General features: G+C 43.0%; 2 protein-coding genes across 2 annotated transcripts; one reads left to right on the top strand and one right to left on the bottom strand.

The window, feature by feature from the left end:
• Positions 1–741: 741 nt before the first annotated feature.
• Positions 742–10,487, bottom strand: LOC119377712 (uncharacterized). The gene is made up of 9 exons (XM_037647059.2): positions 10,300–10,487; positions 9,667–9,858; positions 8,774–8,830; positions 7,824–7,883; positions 6,528–6,611; positions 5,901–6,097; positions 5,035–5,194; positions 2,652–2,780; positions 742–2,202 (listed from the first exon to the last, which is right to left on the bottom strand). The coding sequence occupies exons 1-8, from the start codon at positions 10,409–10,411 to the stop codon at positions 2,668–2,670; spliced, it is 975 nt and encodes a 324-aa protein (XP_037502987.2). The 5' UTR covers positions 10,412–10,487; the 3' UTR covers positions 742–2,202; positions 2,652–2,667.
• Positions 10,488–14,017: 3,530 nt separating this feature from the next.
• Positions 14,018–22,654, top strand: LOC119377714 (myotubularin-related protein 9; the record flags this gene model as incomplete). Its single annotated transcript, XM_037647061.2, has 8 exons — positions 14,018–14,193; positions 14,422–14,475; positions 17,504–17,666; positions 18,032–18,191; positions 18,288–18,439; positions 19,363–19,491; positions 21,354–21,510; positions 22,550–22,654. Coding segments are annotated over exons 1-8 (958 nt in total), but the record flags the coding sequence as incomplete, so codon positions are not given.
• Positions 22,655–22,978: the final 324 nt, after the last annotated feature.

The raw sequence follows: 22,978 nt of genomic DNA, 5'->3' as shown, positions 1-22,978 counted from the left end.
ATATCCGCAAGCAAAACTGAAAAATTTCGGGGGGAGTTTGAACCCCCCCCCCCTGGCTACGCCCCTGCTGCTTGACAACCAAAACGCCATTCTGCGGTAGGCCGAGAAGGTTGTGTAGGACTACGATCTTTTGTTCAAAATAAAAAATAAATCTTTTACCAACACCTAAACATTATACTGAAAAAAAAAATAATGCAAAACGTTTACGCCACTTTTTTTCTTTGTCTTCTTCATCTAACTCTTAACCTTCATTGTGAAAACAATGGCCCTGGCTCGCGGGCACGGCTTGAATCGTTTATTAAATTCCGAACGCGGTGAAACAAGTTGTTTTCGGTTGTATATGTGGCAAACAGGCGAGCGTATAGGTTGTGTCATTGTCCTGCAGTGAATAGAAAGCCTCTTGCGAAAGCAGAAAAGGGAAATTGAAACGAACATAAAAATCGCCTTGCGCAGGTATACGCCCAGACGGCATTTTTAGTCCGCAGGAAGTCCGCTGGAGGTTTCCCATCGGACGTCTGGACGTCCGTCGGACTATCATATACAGCCGATATAAGTACAGCGGACATCCAACGGATGGTCCGGTGCCAGACCCGCGAACCTTGCAGGGCACATCCGCCGGACATCCAGCAACGGTTATTCGGACGTTTTCCAAAAATGCTCACGGGGCCCTAAATTTGAATCATGGTGCCGTTGCGCAAAAAGATATGGCACACAAAGGTCATTTAAACAGTTGCTCCCCGATTCTGCCCATCATACGCACCTCAATTCGGCCTCATGAATGCATATATGTCCGTGCTTCTTAGGCGCTACCTGCATATGCATGCATGCATGCAAACACACGCACACACACACAAGGGTCTGTATATAGTGTTGCCACATCAGTGAACATGTTCAATTGTGTTTCACAGTTCATTACTGTACAATTGTGAGGAAAAGAAACGTTTAAAATATAGTAAATTTTATTAGAGAACAGCACTCCAGAATGAAAAACGCTACAACAGGACTAGAAAGTTCAAAAACTCGGCCCACAAGCTTGTGGTACTCGAACACTGTTAAGAGAGTAGGTACAAGGATCACCTCCAAAAAATCTAGGAACATCAAAACAGTTGTCAGACAGTAACGCAGCTGTGACACAAATAAAACAAGAAGATAAAGGTTCACTTAAAATCTGCAACTCTGAATACTGAACTAGATCACAGCTATCATTAAGAACGCACTGCACAGTAGAAATCAATAGCACTTGCACTTAAACTTCACTCATGACTTAGAACACAGCTAGCAACACACAGCCAGTGATGAGAAATGAGTGCAAAGATAAATCTAGCAAAAAAATAATGATTTGCACTTATCAGACTGATCTACCCTTTTTTTTTAAACTTCTCTTCCGAGTTTTGCTTGCAATCAACTTCTATTTTAGGCTTACATTTCGCCCTGAGCCCGTGCTCATTGGTCATCCCGATAAGACATATTAATTACAGCAGTGTGGTTATTTTATCAATTATTTATGTTTGGTTATTGCCATATGGAAGACTAGAAACTTGTAAAACTCAGTACAGAACCTTGCAGAAATCGAGCACTGCTTTTATTGTCAGCACGACTCTTATCTGCTGACCAAAGCAAGTAACACGAAAAGAGTAGTCCGAGAGGAACACAGCTGTGACATACACACAAAAAACAATGAGATGGAGGTTCATTTAAAAGCTGCAGGTCCTGAATATATAATGGAAACACACGTAAAACTTTATCTCAGCTGTCAACAATGGATACCTCACATTGCAAGGTTCAATGTTACTTGTGGCATATGAACTTATGACCTAGAACACAATTATAAAAAATACCGTAAAAAACCGCCATATAGGTTGAATTGGCGTTAAGTTATGGTGGCTAAAATCTTGCAGTATCTGCCACTGTGGTATCGCGGTCAGAACTACAAAAAAATGGCAATGACCAGGCTCAAGAGCTCGTGCCTACAGCAATGCGCGACAAAATTTAGGAATGTTACTTGTAGTGATGACAAAGTTGGCAGATGAGAAGAAATGAGAAGCAGAGTCAACAACGAGATGGCGGTGGTGTCCATGAGATTATGCTCCACGCTTTTGATGAAGGCTGCGACAAGTCCCCTGCATCACACTTTTGTCTTGGAGTTGAGGTCTGCGACAAGTTGCCTGCATCACACTTTTGTCTTGGAGTTGAGGTCTGCAACTGTAGTGTTCAAAGAAAAAAAAATCAGCAAGTGGTAATTTTCTTTGCAATAGATCATTTTCCTGCCCCTCAAGTACCAAATGCATCCATCTTTCGCTCAATTTGAATGCATAAATTTCGTAAACGGTTCGTTTAAATCCAGATCATTGATCTTTTACAGTACTGCAAGATAACTCATGACCCAAAATATAAATAGTAGGAAAACAAAGCCAGTGACAGGCACAGTGGAAAATGTGGCAGATGTGTCAAGCTCAACATCAGCTTTATCTATCCTTTATTTTTAGCCCATGTATCTGTCACATTTTTCTTGCAAGCAACTTCTATTGCAGCTTCACATTGAGCCCACGCGCACCAGACATCCCGACTGAAACGTAACATTTCAGCTACAGCAGCATGGTTACATCAATTAATTATTACGGCTGCCTGGCACAGGTCTGAAAACAGCTTACCTTGACAACACTGTTTTCAATTTTCGCTGCCTTTGCCATTAGCCCTCTCTGGGGCGTGGCGGAGCCATGACTTCGCACTGCTCTCGACGTCGTCCCTTGTACTGCTTGGAAAACGTTTCCTAATGGCACCTGTAAAACGAAATCACAAAAGCATTACTTGAGACAAGTTATAGTTTATCAATGGGGCATTAATCCCCGTCATGTTCACATCGATAAACTAGCGTACCTCTCTCTTATGATATGTATGGCTCGAAGTTTGTACTGCCAAATGTATCAAGGCATCATAGCAGTATATTTACATCCCACTGTTTTTCAAATTTTTGTTCTAGCTTATCACTTATCAACATTGCCACCCGTGGCACACAGAAATAGGGCAGACTCCTAAATTTAAAACGCTATGCTGGCCACTGATTTACATAACTTTCTAGCAAGCAATGGGTGTGGCTAGTTCTATAAACGCAATACAAAAGCTTAGTCATGCTCGAGGCTCCCATTGAGGTGAGTGCGAATAGAAATTGTTAAAACCAAATATAAATTGAATGAGACAGTAATCACACCAAGCTACATATATCTATATCTATATATATAAATATATATATGCTGAAATCTTTTCATCTGCTTTTGAGCAAGAGCAGAACTAGTTGGAGCTTATTAGTGAGCTCCAGCTAGTTCCACATTTGCTCAGGGAAAGAGGACTCTGCCTACAGCCTGAAAAATCAGTGCTGAAGCTGCACACTGAAATACAATTTCATACAATTACTGCAGTTATGAACATAGGCTATTAAATACTTTAGTCAGAAATTCTTCAATAAAAGTCGGAATGTGACCACTACTCAAAAGAATATGAATAAATGTATATTTAGAACTAATGTTGGATTTAAAATTTTGGACTGTGTGAAATTGACGCAGAGCTTGCGATAATTAATGCTATACCAGAAAGTATGACAGTCAAAAACTCCTGTATGTATAACAACATGACATTACCATTAAAATAGAAACTCAGGAACACTTAGTGGAGTGAAACGCGCTGACAATTACAGGAATCTACATGGATTTCATGTCCATAATAGGAATATGTAAGAAAAGATGGAAGTTGTTCATCATGCCTCAATATCTTAGCGAGTGGCATTATCTACGTATCTAAAATAAATGTGATTGTTATTCATGAATGTATGTATTCATGTACTGCCCTCTTGCTTGGACCCAACTAGGGTCTACAGTATTGTATAAATAAAAAATAAAATAAAAATCTTTAAAACTTGCATTTTTTCAAACAGCCTGTAGCCAATTCTGTCCATTTGGCTAAATGACATGAAGAGGCAGGTCTTTCTTAGCAAATAATCGTGCTAAGATAGCTAATTTACAAAATTAATCTAATCAACTAAGTACTGTTGCAATGGTGGAACTGTAGCCTATCAGAATACAAGACAAACCAGTTGGAATCAATTGCATAAGTTTTGAGATATGGGAACTCAAACTGTGCAACAAAATGTGCTGCTCTTACTTTTCTCTAGTTGTGTCAATTCTCGGTCTGCACGCAGAAATGTCGGTCTCCATTTATTTTAGCCGTGCAGTCAAAATTATGGTATCATAAAAAAATTTGAAAAAATGTGCATACAATTACAAAGAAAAGCCTCGTATATTCATAGCTGCCCTAACTGCACGTGATACGCCAATCAGGAGGCCTGCACAAGTGGTTTTTCAAGTGGCAAGACACTCGATATCACAAATTCAATTCGCTCGGGCCATTTACCAACCTGCGACCAAAAACAAGTTGCAAGATGCCTTGCTTTTGTTTTATAGTCTAAAAAGTCTCCGAGAGCTGCACATTTCTCCAAGGCAGATGACCTATCCGCCGTAGGGGCGTAGTGGTTACGGTGTTTGACTGCTGTCCCGAAGGTCGTAGGTTCGATCTTGGCCACAGCAATTGCATTTCGGTGTATGCAAAATGGTAGAGGCCCATGTACTGTGCAATGTTAGTGCACGTTTAAGAATACCTGATGGTCGAAATTTCCGGAGCCCTCCACTACAGCGTTCGTCGTAATCATAGTGGTTTTGGTATGAATAACCACCGATATTACCTATTAAGGCAGATAACCTGCCCTACATATATATGTTGGTGCAGCTGACACCTGACAAGCATACTTGTTACCAGCTTTTTTAGCAGTGTCGTGACACTGCAACAGCACCGAAGCCACCCTGTCATCATGCTCATTCAACTGCTGGAGGATTGGCTAGATCTGAAGACGGGAACAAACTGCCTGAACTAAAGTGTTCATGGACAAAGAATGTGTAGAATATAACAACAGTCAGATTACTGCCCCTCTGACAAATAACACTCTTCACTGTGCTGGACTTCCAATGTAAACAGTATGCCACTTACTGAACAGGCACTGGCACAGTTTGAGTTCTGAAAATTTCCTTTTCCCTTTCTTGCCATGCCATGAAAACTGGGCAGCCAAGGAGTCAGCAAAAAGATATATGAGTATGCGCTTCACTGCGATGTTTGGGTTCACGCCACCAAGCTGCATCAGCTCGCTGATCTGCAATATTTGAACATGGGAAAAAATAACGTTTTAATACTTCAGGACAAAATATCTTCTTGCACGGCACCGCCCTTCTGCTGCAGCCTTCAAGGCTAAAAAGTTTCGGACCCACTTGAAAGCCGGACGCCTAACAAAGCCATTTGTCATGTCTCCATCATGTACCAATAATTTGGGCTTATTATTTTAATGGAATTTCATTACTCTTCATGGCTAATTCAGATAATCTCCAGATAAGCCACTGCAGCCTAAGTTGTTGCCACTCACAAAGTACAGTGGCTCCACCCTAGCCCCGCTGTGTAATAATATGCCTCCTGCCAAGTCCAGTTTGTACTAATGCTTAAGTTTGTCAAGACACATTGCATACGTGCCTAGTTAAACACCGTGCCCAATCCGTGGAAGGTATATGGGAACAATTAGGGTTGTTTCCCAGCCCATGCTGGTACTTTTGCAAATAGTCAAGGAAACACTCACTATGCCCTGACATCTGCAATGCTATGTCAGCTCACACACAAGAATTAACAAGGTAGAATATTTCTGGACTGCAGCTTTCAAAAACTAAAAGACAAACAACTGTAGTTTCTCTAAATTGCATATTGATGCAAAACCATGATTCCACTACATTTTAATGGAATTAGACAGACTTGAACATCACAAAGCAGCTTTCACGCAACTAAAATCTCAGCTGACCAAAACGCTGACGTACCAGGACGTCTTCATTTTCCTTAGTAAGTGACTCTTCGAACTCCATCAAGGCATCCACATCTTCGAAGGGGCTTGAGACTAGCGGAGCAGGTGCTGAGGCAGTTCTACAAGCGGCAAGTGACGTGTCGATGGAGCTTGCTATCTGCTGTACGGTTAGTTTTATGATGTTCAAAGTTCTGAGCACTTGACCCTGAAATTCTGAAAACCAAAAATGATGACAATGAACTGCACAAGCTCCTAAAAAAATAAACACACCAACCAGAGTACTGGTATTCCAACAAATGATTGCCACTTAATCCATCACATCAAAGAAAAGATTATAAGCTCTATTGCTCATGTGCACTGCTACAAAGCAACGGTTGCAGGTTTTTATAACTTGAATGACAGAGCTGGTAGCCGCAAAGGTTGTAACTATATGCTACACGTTAAGGAAGAGGTCGTGAAGTAAAGACACATTGTGATAGGAGGATCCTGAAATCTACTTAAAAGCTGTCACTCTCAAGCGTAATGACAAGGCTAATGACTCAAAACATAGAAATATGTTAAAATTTTGCGAGGTTTCACCAAAATGCAGCCACTTCCCAGGTACATTTTAGCCACAGGTTAAAGGCTGTGGAGTTCCGCTTACCTCGTTCTGGGAGAGCATTCAGGCCAGATGGCTCAGATGTCACAGATGGCCCCGGGGAGGCAGCCGGCCGAGAGGAAGTATGCCCTGTGAAAGTGTGGCAAAATGTCAGAGGCATGCACAGCAATTTATACCCACATGCTTCCGTGTAGGTGTCATCACGGCAAATGTTTACGCAAGTTGTGCAGCTGTAACTTAATAAAGAATACTTTAGTTTTTCCTGCTCTGCTTTTCACCTTTTAAAAATGATGCTTTGCAAGTAGGCTAACATTACTTTTAGCTTTTCTTGCTCGACTAGGTATGTATTTTTTAATTATTTCATTAGAGATCCTGTCTGCCAGTTGGACACGTGTGGTGCAAAAGTGAAAAAATGTTAGGCAGAAATAAGTTACTTCCTTCATGGGTCATAATAATATGAATATCTGAGGTTTTACGTTCCAAAACCACAACAGGATTATGAGAGACACCGTGGTAGAGGGCTCCGCAAATTTTGACCACCTGGCTTTAACGCGCATTTCGCCTACGTCGAAATGAGACTGCCGCAGCCCGAATCGAACCTGCGGCCTTCAGGTCGTACCTCACGGATTAGTCAGGTGGTATTTTGAGCAACAGCCCAAGTTATTCCATGTCAACAACAAATAGTGAAAGAGAATAATCTTTAAAACAGTCCGTGTGGGTACTCCTCCCCAGCCCCAAGTGTAATGGTCTGGCAATCATTTATAAGCAAAGCACTAAAGATGCGCATGCTTCAGCAAAAGATTTCATATCAGAGGCAGCCTGTGTTGTCACTAGCATTCGATCAGGTTTCTTTATTGTATGGGACAAGTGCAAAAAGGACGCAAACAAAAAAGGCACACAAACAACCACACGTAGTGCTGTCAACTATGTTCTACTAACTAGCCAAGATGTTTATCCTTCAAGGTTTATTTATTCAAGACGCTTTCTGTCCCTTATAAGTATATCGTCTGAGAAGGGCTGAGAAGCTACTTTACACTAAAGGGTTTGCGCACTGTTCGCATGCATATCTGCTTGGTACTGTAAAGCTAAGTAGAAGTTAAACATGCAAGGGTAAAGCAGAAACGTTAGGGTAGACTTCATTACTCGACACCAGCAACATTGCAATACTCTGTACCTGACCACTGAGAACAAACCCCAATCTTAGTCCCAGAGAATTTCGTGCCTTCACTATATGCCGTTGCAAAAAGTCATCCATGAAAACAGGCGACATAGTTAGCCCTGAGGTAGCCGTACTTCTATTATGACTTGAAAACTTCACTTGCTAATAAAAAATGCCATCACCTGTAATTTCAAGGTTGCAACGCTGAGAACTTGACTGCTGGCCAGACGGTCTCTGTTCGGCTTTGGGAGATAAAAAGAAGGAAGGAAAAAAAAATCAACCTGTTTCTTTTATTACAGCATATGATTGTAAAGGAGTACTGACACGAATTTTATAAATTTTCGGGTTGTTGCTCTAAATGAAAGCACGGGTGTCGAAAACCCTAAAAAGAGTGTCATCGTGCCTGGGGATGCACTGCATATATTTTTAATACCGCTTTTTTTAAACCAGCAGTTTCGGTTTCGGTTTTGAGAGGGCGGCTTCACAGGGACGTGTCAAGTCTGCCCGTGACGTCACGGGCAGACTGCAACCCACGAAACATGCACCTGCTTTCCTTTGCTGTCAGTCGAACGTGGTTCATGAGTGAATGGTCGTCCAGCGCCTTCGACAGCGATTTCCGCGATTTAGGCTGCATGCAGGATCCAGATTTCTCAAACCGAGTGAGCTGACTTGAAACGTCATAGCACTGTCCATGCAGTGAAGCTGCCTTGCAGATGCTGGGAGATTAAAACTTCAAAATCAAACTAAAATATCTTATGCGTGTTTCCCGGCTGCGGTGTGGGGAGAGCATTAACACTACATGCCATGGAAACCAAAAACGTCCATTTTGCTGCACTTCATAATCGTGTCAGTACTCCTTTAACATTCTCAACGGAATGTCACAAAAACAGCACATTCACACCTGGTTTCTTTGGTTCCACAAACAGAATGTGCAAGTTACATTACTGTAGATATATGGCAACAGTTTTCTACCTCTCGGAAGAAGTTTTTGAAATTTCCACTGATTTTTTTTTTGGTGTCTATACGCCTTTCAGGCAATCGTAGTACATCCAGTTGAGTAAAGGGCAATATTAACAAGATGTAAAATATGAAATAATTAAGAAATCGGCACTGATCAAGTATGTACACTTACCGCTGGAACACTGCCTCGCCAGAGGTTCTGCTTCCTCACTCCTGGAAGCACAGCATGCTGGACATAAAATGATAATTTGAAGTCAATACATGGCGAGCTAGTTGGTTGATCTCGCTAAGTTTGTACAGCGCAAATGAATGCCGACAGAGAATAAACACATCCACATACCCACAGCGCTATCAAGTAGAATTGTTTATTTTAATGTGCACGTGATGTCTATATATATACCGGTGAAAACAAAACAGAAAAGATACAGTACGTGGACCCAAACATGCAAGTTTTTCCGCAATCACAACCCGACGCAACCTGTCTAGGGAGACAGCACGAAATCTCATTTCTTTGTCGGACAGTGACGAAGATAGCATGCTGACACACTTATTCATTTTTTCCTATTTCACAAGCTTTGATAATGTCTCTCGTCAATATCTTTTGCCCTGTTCAGAATACTAATTTTATCAAGCATTGCTAAACAGCCAAATTTTTTACAGTGAATTGCAAGATGCTCGGAAAGTATTCTTTCCACTTGATAGTAAGCACTCGGTGTATGTGTTTCTCTGGCCGCGTTCAGTCGCGCTGTTCAAACTTGGCCATATTGAGATGCAAATACATTTCAGAATCAGCAGCAACGTTTTCAAACTTAAGAGACACAGTTTACTACTATAGCTTTTCCAGAGTGTTCAAACTCTAGAAAAGTTTCAGGCTTCGCACTTTAAAATTTCGATTATTCCAAGCAGAAACTTTTTACCTCTACTTCAGCTTTATCAAATGTTGATGCACATAAAAGTTTTTACATGCGCCTAATGAAAGAATTAAAAATACAGATTTACCAAAATTCCTAAGCGGTAAAAAAAAAAATAGTAATAATCAAAAATGCCATCTGCATACTGCCTAACCTTGGGGAAAGCTTGTCGGTACTGTCGGAAGTGATACATCACTGTCTTGATCAGGCGCGCTGCTTGATGACTCTACGCACGGCTCCCACACACTTTTGGCGGTTCTCCGTCTCTTCTGCGGCAGCTCATCGTCAGCCAGGTCCGACGTATACTGACAGAGGTCTAGTTTTTTTCGTGCATCGTCATATGTGGCTATATGAACAAGGAAAACAGTGCATCTATCTAAATACACAGAACTGCAAAATGAACATAAAATTAACCTTAGAACTGCCAAAAATGGCATGATGTATAAATGTTTCCTGCAGTGAGCGCGCAATAAAACCATGAGGGCCATTGCAATAGCGAAAGGGTTCTGTCTGCCTAAAATGGTTTTTACTGATGCAATCTGATATTATGAGTCCGATGATTCTGGTTACAAGGCTTCCAACCAAACCCCTTAGAAATTTTCATCAGCTGTTACCTCTTCCATTATTTTTGTAATTTGTTGAGCACTAAATTATTGAATAATTCTCTTTCACTTGCAATAGTAGGCACAAAATGGCAAAACATGACTGGTATTCACTTGCACTATCAATTAGCATGAGTTTTGTCTGCAGTTACATAGCACGGCCTTTCATAAGTAAACACACTTACAGAAAAGTCCCTTTACACGCACACTGTAGCTCTGCCACGGTGGCGAGTATCCGCAGGGCTGGTTCCTTCTGATGAGGGCTTTAACTTTTTCCGCCGGTGCCTTCGGCCACATGCACACATTGTCTCTGACCCAAGACCCAGGCACAACTTCGATTTCACCCACTCCAAGAAATTCCACAATAGCATATGCCATCTGCAAATATGATTCAAAGCAACAGTTCAACTTCTCCAATGAAACATGCAGCACCATGTAGACAAAGCAGTTTCTAACTCACCAGCAATAAGTGCTGTGTTAGCTCAATGGCTGTGGTGTTCTAGTGCTAAGGACAAAGTCATGACACCAAATTCTTGCTGCAGCTGTCACATTCATTCTGATAGAGGTGAAATACCCATGTATTTAAGTTGCACAACAAAGTGAAGAAGCTCAGGTGGTCTAAATTGGTCTACTTGATTTGTCCCATGGAAGGCAATGCAAAGCTTACAGCATATCTCGTAATCACATCGTGGTTTTGGTACGTAAAACCCCACAACCTTCAGTGTGTCACCACTGCGAGTGTACACTGTCAGCACGTATGAATTTCAGGAAAAACCACAAATCGGCCTGCATGTGGCAACAACAACATTTTCTTCATATTCCTCAGAGGCCACACTTTTGTTGCGGAGAGCTTCGAAACAGTGAAGATTTCGACTCGTGAAGACTCAAAAGGCACAGTGTAGAAGTTTTCTTTGTCACCAAATTCTTGACCAATGACGCAAGCTTCTTTGGAAGCCTTCAGATGACTGAACTTTTCAACAACCACTACATGACCATCAATCATGACACAGTTGTTGCCAGTATGTCTCGTCACAGTGAATGTGCCACACCTGGCTGTGCCAAATGCAGGGCCCAAACATTCTGGTGGCAGAATTGCCATGTTCTGGGGTTCAGACAGTTCAAAATCCACATCATCATCATGATCCACAACTGGCAGCTGCAATCGTTCCAGCATCCTGTTGCGCAACTGCTGGAGTGGCCTTTCGTGTTTGCGAAGGTCTTTCTTCACATGGCGCATGTTATTTTCAAATGGAAATGCGCTGAAGTCATCAACTGCACCATGAACCTTGACATCATCAGCTAGGTGAATAAGACAGTGGATATTATAAGAAACCTGCTCTTCCCCATACATCTTCTTGAAACCTCCAACGAAGTGCCTCAACAATGCTCCTGCATACTCAGTATGCTGAAGACACAATTCTGCATTTGCAAGAATTGACAGTGCAGAATGCAGACACAAGAAGTTGTCATAGAGTGCGGGCCTCAACACTGACTTCAGTATGACCGGACCAGTGTAAAACAAAAATAAACGAAATTCTGCAGCTTTCCACCGTTCAACTTCAGTTACCGGGCGGGTTGTCCTCGAGAACTCTTGTGGAATGTGGCAACGCAACTTCTCGCTAGCCTCATTCATGCACCTCCGCTCAAACGGCCCAACACGAGTGTTTAGAGGGCCCGAAAGCCAAAGCAACAACAATTTCTTCACCACACCAAGGAGCACCAAATGCATATAATCTAGAGGAACATCTCTTACTAAATCGATGGGCAAATCTACAAGGACAGATGTGCCTTTGTGGTGATCAGGGTCCTTCTGTTGGCGGAAGCTGGCATCCGTCCGCATTTCACAGTCGGAGTCCAGTAGTACAACTCTGTTCCCTCTGTAGGCACCTTCACATGTACACTTTGGGCAAGCACTGTAGCCAGAGTGGCCTTTAGTTGAGAGAATAAATGAGCGCGCAGGAGCGTCACATATGAACGCCTTCACAAACACCGGAACACTTTGACCACTAACACTTATGCCACGTTCGAGTATGCCCTTGAGCTCAGTTACAAATGGCAACAGAAAGTCGTTTGCTGACTCTGGCTTGCTTGTTCCAGCAAACGCACCAACTATAAATGGCACTTGCTTCTTCGAGTTAACAATAAGGCACTGTATAGGCCAAAGCTGCAGATTGGAGCTTTTCGCTAGTGGCAGCCCATCAATATTGAACGCGAGACGCAAAGTTTGCGGAAGTTGGCGAAAGCCACTCAATGCGTGCAACAACCCTCTTTGAAGTCCGAAGTGAACATAATGCCCAGGCGCAAGAACGGTAATAGGGCACTCAAGGCATGGACCTCGCGGAGTTCGTAAAAGAGTGCGGGCGTCGCTTGGGAGGGATGAGTGGTGCGGCTTCAGAAGTTTCAAAAGGTCGCTTAACGCGTCCCTCTTGATACTGTGCTTCACTGCCCACTTTTGCAGTGCTCCACCGAGATCTTCCTCGCCAACGTCTGTATTGTTGGGACTAGCAGCCCTGGCTTCGGTGGATACCACAATGTCAGGCGAAGGCTGAAAACTACAGCCGAGATCGGCTGCGGCGCTCGAGATCGGATGCAACACGGCGCCAGCCGTTAAATCAGACTGTAAGCTGTCATTGAAGTTTGCGGCTTCACGAGCTTCCGGTGGGCTGAACGTGCCCGAATACTGCTCACACATAACGGCTTCATCGCCGAAGGTAGCACGGCTGTCTTGAGAAATCGCCGACCTTTCATCGCTGACAGGTAACACATTTGTAGGCTCGCCTAAAAGTCTAAAAACTTGCTGTGTTTGCCGAGCAGCTCTTTGAGCTATACAAATGCGCTTCCGATCGCTCTCCATGACAAAGGCTGCACCGGAGCGCGGGACAAGCAATGAACCGCAACACTCAATGCTACCGCTAGCCAAACAGAATATGACAGAGGAAGGAACAAGAAGAAATACTTACCGAAACCGTTGTACGATGCAGGCAGCTTAGAATTGATGGAAGGGGGGCGTCCCAGCAAAAGGTCGACAAAACTATAACGCATGCGAAACTATAACAAAACGTCTTCCGCAGCCGCAAAGTCGGCACCAAATAGGCGGGAAATAGCGGGAAGACAACAGAGGCTTGAGGATTGTGTTGGATTGGCTTCGTACGTAGAATAGTTTTTTTTTTGTTGTTGTTGTTTCAAGCGTATAAAACATAATTGCATAAAACAAAGCCATGCGACGTGTTAATGTTTAAATAAATTCAAAACTGAACAGTTTCGCAACAAGAATTTTTAGAAATTTCATTTAACAGTGCGTCTTATAATCGGGATATTTAGCAGGTTCAATCTAGGGTAATTCAACAACGCGTGGGCTCTTCACTTTGATCAATTGTGGAGCCGAAGCTCAATTTATTGTCTCTCATTACGCACATAGCTCTACAAATTATTTGCGCCGTGCAATATGTGGAGCCATTAACATTGCGCATGGATAATAAATTAATACATTGCGATGGATTTTTACTTCAAGAGCTTTTTTGGTTGTTGCGCAGAACCGAAACAGCCAATAAATGTTCGCATTTGTGAAGCGTACCAGCAAGCAAGGAGTTTTTTAGCGTGTTCACGTACTTTAAATGTTATCCTGGAGCGGTGTTACGTCGGACTTCCCGTGGATCTCCGAGTTGAGACGTCCGCATGCGGTGATTCTGTGGAAGTCCGGCGGACGACCGTCATGGGCACCAAAATTCCGGATTTTTATCGGATGTCCGCCGAACGTCCGTCACGGGCACTGGACGTTCGGACTTTAATCGGACGTCCGCCGGACAAAGTGTGCCGTCTGGGCGGCGCCCGCATCTTCGAAGCAGCTTGGCAGTGAACAAAAAAAAATTAGAACGAAGAAGACGACGAGCAGGTGCCGCGGGTCACGCGAACGCCGTAACTCAATCACGTGTTGTAAACGCGTGCTGTTGGCGTCGCCGCGTCGCGTTTTAGCGTTCCCTCCCAGCACTGCGTTTTGAATTGTGCTGTTGTTTGCGCCTGCGACACATTTATTCTGCAACCATGGACAGCCAAAGCACGGAATCTACCTCGATCAGCAGGTGCGTCCTTGTGCGTCGCTACGCGAACTTTTTTGAGATTTCCATCTACGGCTTTCTTAATCCGGCGGTGTCGGGCGAGGCTGGTGTACACCCCCAAACGATTTTGCGTGTTCGTTTCATCCTAACTGGAGTTGCGACCTGAAATGCTCAGTCGCGCTTGTTCGCTTCGACGTTCCAAGAACGGCTAATGCAACGAGTGGTTCGATTGTTCTGCTTCAATCTCTGTAGGGATGGGTCCGTGTCTTACTCGAAGTCTCCAAAGAACAAACCAAGCCCCATCAAGTAAGTATTTCCAATGCCAAATCCTTGGTACAGCACAGCGGTGTAGCCAGAAATCATTTACGTGGGGAAGGAGGGGGGGAGGGGGCGGTCGAACGACCTATAGCACACTTTAACACTTCCTTATGCCGTAACAGTTATGCTTGAAATATTGAAATATGAGGTCATTGCAAAATATAAGGGACCGGGTACATAGGGAAAGTGCGGAACCGACTGACATGCCGAAACTTTGCCGATTCCGTTCTCCGTGATGTCTTGCGGCGCTGCATAACCAAAAGTCAACTTGAGGTAACTTCTGAGTCGACAACCGTGGAATGGAATGTTTGTTGGCAAATGTTGTCGTAGTCAGAAGTAATTTACGGTTTTCCGGTGCATCGGAATAGTTTATTACGTTAAGCATTATTGCTTGGCTTACGAGAAAAATTTGCGCTTTGGTAACAAATTTTGGTATACGAATTATTTAGCGAAATGATATACTGTTATTAAATTGCGTTTTGTTCTAGCCGTCGTGGTAAATTAGCAGGTAAGATGTTGCGCTGCTAAGCTTGATGGCGCGGGTTCGATTCCCGAGCACGGTGACCGCAATTACATGGAGGCGAAACGAAATAACACATGTGCACTTAGGCTTAGGTGCACGTTAAAGAGCGTCAAGTGGTGGAAATTAACTCAGAGTTCTCCACTACGACGCACCTTATAATCAGCCATGGTCTTGGCATTTGAAAACCAGAAAAACCAGAAAAATATTATTAATGCGTTTTATTCTGCCGTAGCTGTACAGTCACCGCAGCCTAACATGGAGCACACGATCTGAGAACAAAGAGTAGCTTTTAATTAGCTTCTAGGATTTCTTTTTCGATCATACGCGCGGACGCTCAAGGCAAGTTTGCGCCGTTGCCGCTGGTGTCAGCGTTGCCGTGCTGTCACTAAAGTCCCTCTATCTATCTCTGATCACCAAATATAGAGACCTTAGCTGTCACCCGCCCCTGGAGAGATAAGATCTCCTGAAACACGCGAGGCATTTGGCTGCAAAAGCGACAAAGCCTAGTGTGACACCAACCGTCACATTCCGGAGCCGTGGCAGTGAACGAAAAAAAAAAAAAGAAAAGAAAAAAAATTGGGGGACGCTTAAGCTTCGCCTTTAAGAGTTGAACGCGATAGCAATATCCTGCCCCTAGTGCGCACTTCAAACACTACGAGTGTTTAACAGAATGCGCGCAATGAGGTGTGTGCCTTATGTAATGGGTAGCATGCTTTGAACCAGGAGCAATTATGCGCGAGAACCTTTTTCGAGGCTGCGATGCACCCACTACGTGGTCTTAAGGGAATACGCGCAGTAATGTGTGCGCCTTTTGTAATGGGTGGCTGTCTTTAAACCACCAAGTCGTTATGATATTGACGTGGTGTGACGCCCGATGGCAATGTACGCTTGTACCACGCAATATTACTGCCATATTACATCTCGTACTGTGACACCTGTATACAGGACGCGTATTTTTGGGAAGCATCAAAGTTACTTTCAGTGCAGCTCCAAGCAGAGGCGTGGCTGTGTGGTAGAACACCTGCTTGCCACGCAGACGGCCTGGGTTCGATTCTCACTCGGACCCAACATATTTATTATTTATTTTATTTGCAGCTTTTTCGATTTTTCGGTCACGGACAAGATGATGATTTTTCGCTCACAACCAACGGTGCCGACGCCGACGTCGGAATTTCTGCGATACGAGCTCTTTAACGCTATCGCGTTAAAAAGGGCGTATCAGTAAGCACCGCTGTAGCACCAGTGGTGCAACCGTGGAGGTTACCTTTGTTGGTTCGGCGTTACGACTTTCGTCAGTTACCCGAGGTAAATCGCTTTGCCGTTGATCGTGCTTGGTGTGGTTTCAGAAACCGAAACTATGTTAAATGGTGCTCTGTGTTGTGTAATTAGTGTAAGCTGCGTTTCGATTCAAGCTGAACAATCATACACGCAACAAAAGTTATCAGCTGACGTTCGGTATCATCTGCCATCTTGTGACTTCATCACCCAGCTTTTCTGATCCATGCAAAATTAAACACAAACCGCAACACACATACCAGATACGTAGCCGCTTTGTTGACTATACTGTATTGTAACGTGAATGAAGTGATGCATGTATATTACTGTTTCTGTGTGCATGGTAACGGATTATGTGCATATATAGTGACGCGCAAAAGATAGTGTTTTCCTCAAATAATGTTTCAGTGATCTCCAGAAAAACGCACATACATTACCTAGTAACTGTGTTACCGTCCCTCCACGACGTTTCATGAGTAAAGCAAAATGTTTACCTGTTTGCAACAAACTACGAGGGGCCTGCGCTGAGCCACGCGAGCCACGCGACTCCCTCAACGCGTTGACTTGCAACGAAACCAAAACTTGAGGCAAACATTGCGCGAGCTTTCGAAAACTAGCCATCTCTATTCAAACGACGATTTGTTTCCCTAACCAATATCAGCTTCAGGGGACTCAAATGAATAGCAGTAGCTTTGTATTCATCTGAAGCAAAGTCTTGCTCTGTCATTGCAAACCGGCCTACGCCTAGAAGTTTCGGTTCCGGTTCTGAAACTAAAATGAGTCGCTTGTAAGTACGAACAAAATCCATAGTCGGCAAAAAAGCCAGAAATAGAGCCAAACGCGAATGACTGCAGTGGGGCGCGCGGCCGTCTTGTGTATCTGCGGCTGTGTTTGTCGTAGCACCAATAATACGCTGGATGTGAATAGCTGAATCTCTCGAAAATGCCTGTTTAAGACGTACCAGCGCTTTGGTAAGCGATCAACTTCATTACGGAAATACAGCGCGACGGAAAGGAGGGCAGTGAAGTTATTGCCGGTTGCTAGTGGGCGTCACAGATGTTGCTTCACGTTTTTTTTACCAACTGGCGGTTTCAGAATCCACATGCCACTCCATTATCGAGTCTTTTCGCCAGGTGTCCTCTTTAACGCGTGGATTTCTTTTCATACGTCAAACAGAGAAACATGCAGTCCTGACTTTCGTCACCTTTCTACTCCCAGATCGAAGCGGAAAAAGATGGAGTTTGCAGAACTGATCAAGATCACCAAAGTTGACCGTGTAGTTCTGCACACACCACTCTGCACAAGCTTTTCGGGGACGCTGTCTCTGTCGAGTCATCACTCTATCTTCTCTTCGCGCACAGATGACGATAAGGAGCTATGGGTGCGTATCTACTTCGTAAAACAAAGCTGTCGTGAAAAAAATAATAATAAAACTTGACATAAATGTGACAGGTGCAGCTGTTCGAACTACGAGGTGCAGTGACACGTTGCTAATGTCACACACTTCACTGTTACATATAACCTGACGGCATCATGCGCGAAACTTTGCTCTTGATGACTTCACAGCAGCGAATTGACGAAGAGAAATCGACTACATAGATGTAGAAGCAGCTGGTTTTTGGCCAGTTTGATCTTTTGCACTCACACCTGCACAATGCACTAGAAAAAACGTACTCGCACTGACCTACTTACGTTTCCGCCAATTGTGACTGCATTTTACTCCAAAATCTCCTTTTGTTTTTGCAGTTGCTGCACAGGATGGTTGACACTGTTGAGCGACGGATTGGGGCCCTGTCGGGAACACTGTTTTTGAAATGCAAAGACTTCAGGATTATTCAACTCGATATCACTGGCGTTGAAGCGTGCAACAATGTTGCAGACACCATTGAATGCCTTTCCGCATTAGGTAATGTAACTGTTTCTGGGGCATTAACTGTTGGCCTTAAAACCCGTAATCAGCCCATGTGTAACATCTCCTGCCTCCTGGCTATCTCCTCCGCAGATAACCCGAAGTGGTTTCATCCATTCTTTTACAATCCTTCTTTTGTTATAATGGAGGATGGGTGGTCAGCATTCACAACAGAGCAAGACTTTGCTAAAATCAAGCTGGTCTCGGACGATTGGAGGATATCATCTGTGAACCATGATTTCTCGGTGAGAAGCTTGTGGTGTATCACATTCATGACATATCCTGACCAGTTACGTCGAAATACTTCAAAATTGGTCTCCTTAGAGTGTTATTTTTAGCGTGTTGAATGGTCCACTTTAGCTAATTAAATAAATGCTCAAGGAACACTGTTTCATTTACTTAAGTACAAATAAAATACATAAATTTTAGTTGTAAGGAGCTACTGTAGTGTCTTCATATCATGCAGATTTATAGAAAACAACTGATCTAGCAACTGATTATGGCATTTTGTTGATAAGCACGATGTCATGCATTTAATTCATTGCGTGAGTGGAGTGGCCACATTGAAATGGGAGAGAATGCATAAACTTTCATTTACTATGCTTTGGGTACATGATGAGGAAGCCCAGATAATCGAAAACTAATTTGACACTACTTAGTGTGGTGTCTCCCATACCAAGTGATTCAGTTTCAAATCAAACCTTTACATTGACATCGAAGTGTGGAGACACAGCTGAAAAGCAACCAGTTGACTTCAGAGAGGACTGTGACCCGGAGTAAAGTTCAGATTATGAAACAAACAGAAAACATTATTAGTATAGGCATGTGCTCAGGAAAACATATCACAGAATGAACGAAATATAGAAACAAGAAAGGATTCAAATGTTCGTGTTTCACATAAGGACACAAAAGCAGCCAACGAGCGTGTACTGCACCAAGATATAAGTACCCGACAATAGTGAGATGCAGGGTAAGTGTTCAGGTGCCAAATTAAGTGTTTGCATTTTAACAACCCATTCTCTGGTACCGATTAACTTCGTTAAATTGAGGTTCTTACTGTACACATTGTTTTTAAGAGTTGGTTTGGATAGCGCAGTATCTTTTGAGACTGGCTTGTTCCATAATTAAGCCTGTTCTTTTACTTTTTCTAATCCTTTTCTTGTAACAGGTCTGTCCAACCTATCCTGAACAAGTGATCGTGCCAAAGAAGGTAGAAGACAGCGTCCTAGTTGCTTCAGCTTCTTTCAGGCAGATGGGCCGTTTTCCAGTGTTGAGCTACTTCCACAAGAAAGCAAAGGTGAGTGGCATACACATCAAACGGCTAAATACAGAATATGTATATACCTTCACTAGAAGAGACTCCCAAATTTTTCATAGCGAATTGGTTACTTCATGAGTGACACGTAGCCAGAAATTTTTTTTTTTGGGGGGGGGGGGGGTTCAAGCATTCTTTTTTTATGTTTGTGCATGCATTTGTATGTGTGCGTGTATATATACATATGCAAAATCGCAAATTTGGGGGAGGGTTTCAACCCCCCCTCCCCCGGCTACGCCCCTGACACTACGTGATATCATGCTTCCAGCATTTCAGGCTAAGGAACCTCAGAGATGATTCCAGGTGCTTTGCAGTGTCTTGCAGTCCATATATTGGTTTGTGATGTTTAACTCAATCAATCAATCAGTCAGTCAGTCAGTCACTCAGTCAAGTGTCCAGCACTTGCTAGTGCATACTGTTGCTTTCTTAATCTGGCAGCAATGGGCGTCTTAGGCGTCATTCTTAACCAGCCGCACCTCTAGTGGAACTTTCACGCTTGCAATTCATTTAAGCTCGCACACAAGAATTTTGAAGCTGTGACTGTTGTGTGTGACTAAAATTTGGGGTTCAGCGTCATCCTTTTTACTGGTGCTGCTGATTGTTAAGAGTGCGTATGTTAAGTGTTTGAAGAGATAAAGAGAATGCCTTAAAACAGAGTTACTTGAACTGAACAAGATTTAAGTGAGCTTGCACTGTATGTTGTAATGTAAATGCACAGTTTTGTCCAGCTAGCTGTTGCACTTGTTCAGATGTTGCTGTTAGCCAGTTTTCGATGCTTGATGTGGGAAGGAAACTTATAGTAGTACAGTATGTACAGTCGAACCCATATATAACGAATTATTGTGTATATTGAGCAGTTGTAAAATCCCCTTGCATATACATTCAATATATGAAATCTTCTATATATCGAATTACCTATATATAGAAGATTTTTGCGATCCCATTCAGATTCAATATATCTGGGTTCGACTGCATTCTAGAGATGAAAATTGCACTCTGTGCAGCTGAATGGATTCATGTGTAGTGTTGTGTTTTTTCGATAGCAGATGGCACTGCAATGATATACATTTACCAAGGCACCTAGGCATATTATAACGTACCTTGACTTTTTACAAACATTTCAGTCTAGCAGCCTGCAATCGATATATCATGAAATCTTAGTTTGTCTCTGACCAAGAAATTCAAACAAGTAACAGAGTGAGGAAAAGTTTAATGACTCCCACGACGGTGAACACTTGCAAAAACTGTGCCAGAATGGTCCATAAGTTTTAGGACTTAGGCTGTAAGCTATGCCTGTGCAGGCACTCCCACATTACCCACACTGCCACCTGTTGCATTCAGTGGTAACTGCAAGGCTATTTTCTGCACTTGGTTAGTAAGAAGTACTGGTACCCCGCCACGGTGGTCTAGTGGTTATGGCGCTCGACTGCTGACCCGAAGATTGCGGGATCAAATCCCGGCCGCGGCGGCTGCATTTTCAATGGAGGCGAAAATGTTTGAGGCCCGTGTACTTAGATGTAGGTGCACGTTAAAGAACCCCAGGTGGTCGAAATTTCCGGAGCCCTCCACTACAGCGTCTCTCATAATCATATCGTGGTTTTGGGACGTTAAACCCCAGATATTATTATTATTATTATAGAAGTACTGGTAATGGTGCCAAAATTTGTGCTCAGTGAGTCTGGATCATCAAAAGCCACGACAGCAGTTTTGACCAGAAACGAGCCGAGCTGTCATTTAAAGTTATTATTAGGAGATTAAAAATGGCTGTGAAGTTGGCTAGCATGTTTTAATAGTCTGCGTAAATTTAAATAACAGTCTCAATCTGTTCTTATTGTTTCCTGCAGACGGCGCTGATGAGGTGCAGTCAACCATTAGTTGGAACGACGATGAGGCGTTGCAATGGAGATGAGGAGCTACTCAAATCCGTGCTGATGGGTGGAAAGAAGGGTTTCATCATTGACACGCGTACACAGAATGTCGCTCAGCTAGCAAAAACAAAAGGTGAGTCTGTATAATATGCAACTCTTCTGAATGGTCCAAAGGAATCCACGCACAGGCCAACTGGTACATATTGCTAAGTACTTAGATTGTGCAGCGCAAATAAACAGAGACAAGAAGAAACACAGAAACAACATGGACTGACGCGATGTGGACTGGCACAATGTACACTGAAGCAGTGGTGTAAATCGGAGGGGGTGGAGGGGGTTCTGACCCCCCTTGTGTTCAGGCTGTGGGTGACACCCCTTGCAAGTGTCCTCCCTTGACATGTATCTTTCTTAACATCATATTTGAATATCTTGACAGCTAAGGACCGTGCACTCTTAATAAAACTAGCTTTAAAATCTCAAGCCCTTCCAATGAGCCGAAGTGAAGTACAAAAGTGAAAGCTGCTTGTAATTTCAAAAAGCACTATAGAGCACGAACTTTCTGGAATGCTACGGGTTACTTCTGACGTGCCGCAGATGCTTATTATGCTAGGCTTTGAAATGTAAAGTAAATAGAGAATCTCTGATCGTACCATTATTTATGTCGACGATTTGTTGGAAGCCATTCACAATAAAGTATGAATCCAATTGCTCGACTATTATGTTATTTTAAGAAATAAGCAGTGAACATAAAAACGCTTAGAAACTAACTTTAACATGAAATGTGCTCTTATACTATTGGCTGCTCAGTGCCATTTGCCTGACCCCACACTGATTCTCATGCTCATGTTTTTTTAAAACTAGATTTGAAAGCATGATTTTAATCTTATACAACAAAAGTAAAACATATTTATGAATAAAATAATTGCCACCATTGTGAGATGTGTGTCCCCCTTGTGATTTCTTTGAATTTATGCCACTCCACTGACGTAGCACCAATCCATGTAACTTCTTTCTTCCTTCTTGTCTTTGTTTATCTGCACTGCACAGTCTTGTCGTTGCAACAGGCTCCCTTTTCAAATGCAGTGTGCCAGCTTCCTGGAATGTGTTCCGTTGTGATGTACAGTATGCTCGCTTGTTCGTGTTGAATGAAATTGTGTATTCACAACTATCAGGTGGTGGCTGTGAGCCTGAAGTGCACTACCCAATGTGGACGCGCCTGCACAAGCCAATCGAGCGCTACACAGCCCTCTTGGAGTCCCTCTCCAAAGTGGTGGAAGGTGAGCATCTTGTCTGAACCTGCATTTCTTCTTTAGACTGATGTTCTGCTCACAAGTCATTGTTCTGGTATTGCATTAAATCTTTTTGCAATTATCTGGGACGCTGATAATATTAGCCTAGTCCTTTTCATTCACCACATGAATACCTTGTTATATTTAAAATGATACTCTTAGCTAGGCTCTGCAGAGTTGTAGCTCGACAGTTTCTCATAAAAAGAAACTTGTGTAAAATTCCAGTATATATAGCTGTCATAAAAATGTTGGAACATAGTGCTTGAATGTATACGACATAAATGTAAGCTAGTATGTATACTTTTGCATCAT

The sequence above is a fragment of the Rhipicephalus sanguineus genome, unplaced genomic scaffold (genome assembly GCF_013339695.2).
Source record: "Rhipicephalus sanguineus isolate Rsan-2018 unplaced genomic scaffold, BIME_Rsan_1.4 Seq5512, whole genome shotgun sequence".
Classification (NCBI taxonomy): Eukaryota; Metazoa; Arthropoda; class Arachnida; order Ixodida; family Ixodidae; genus Rhipicephalus; species Rhipicephalus sanguineus.
The sequence above is the reverse complement of the archived record's forward strand: the minus strand, read 5'-3'. Positions and strand labels throughout refer to the sequence as shown.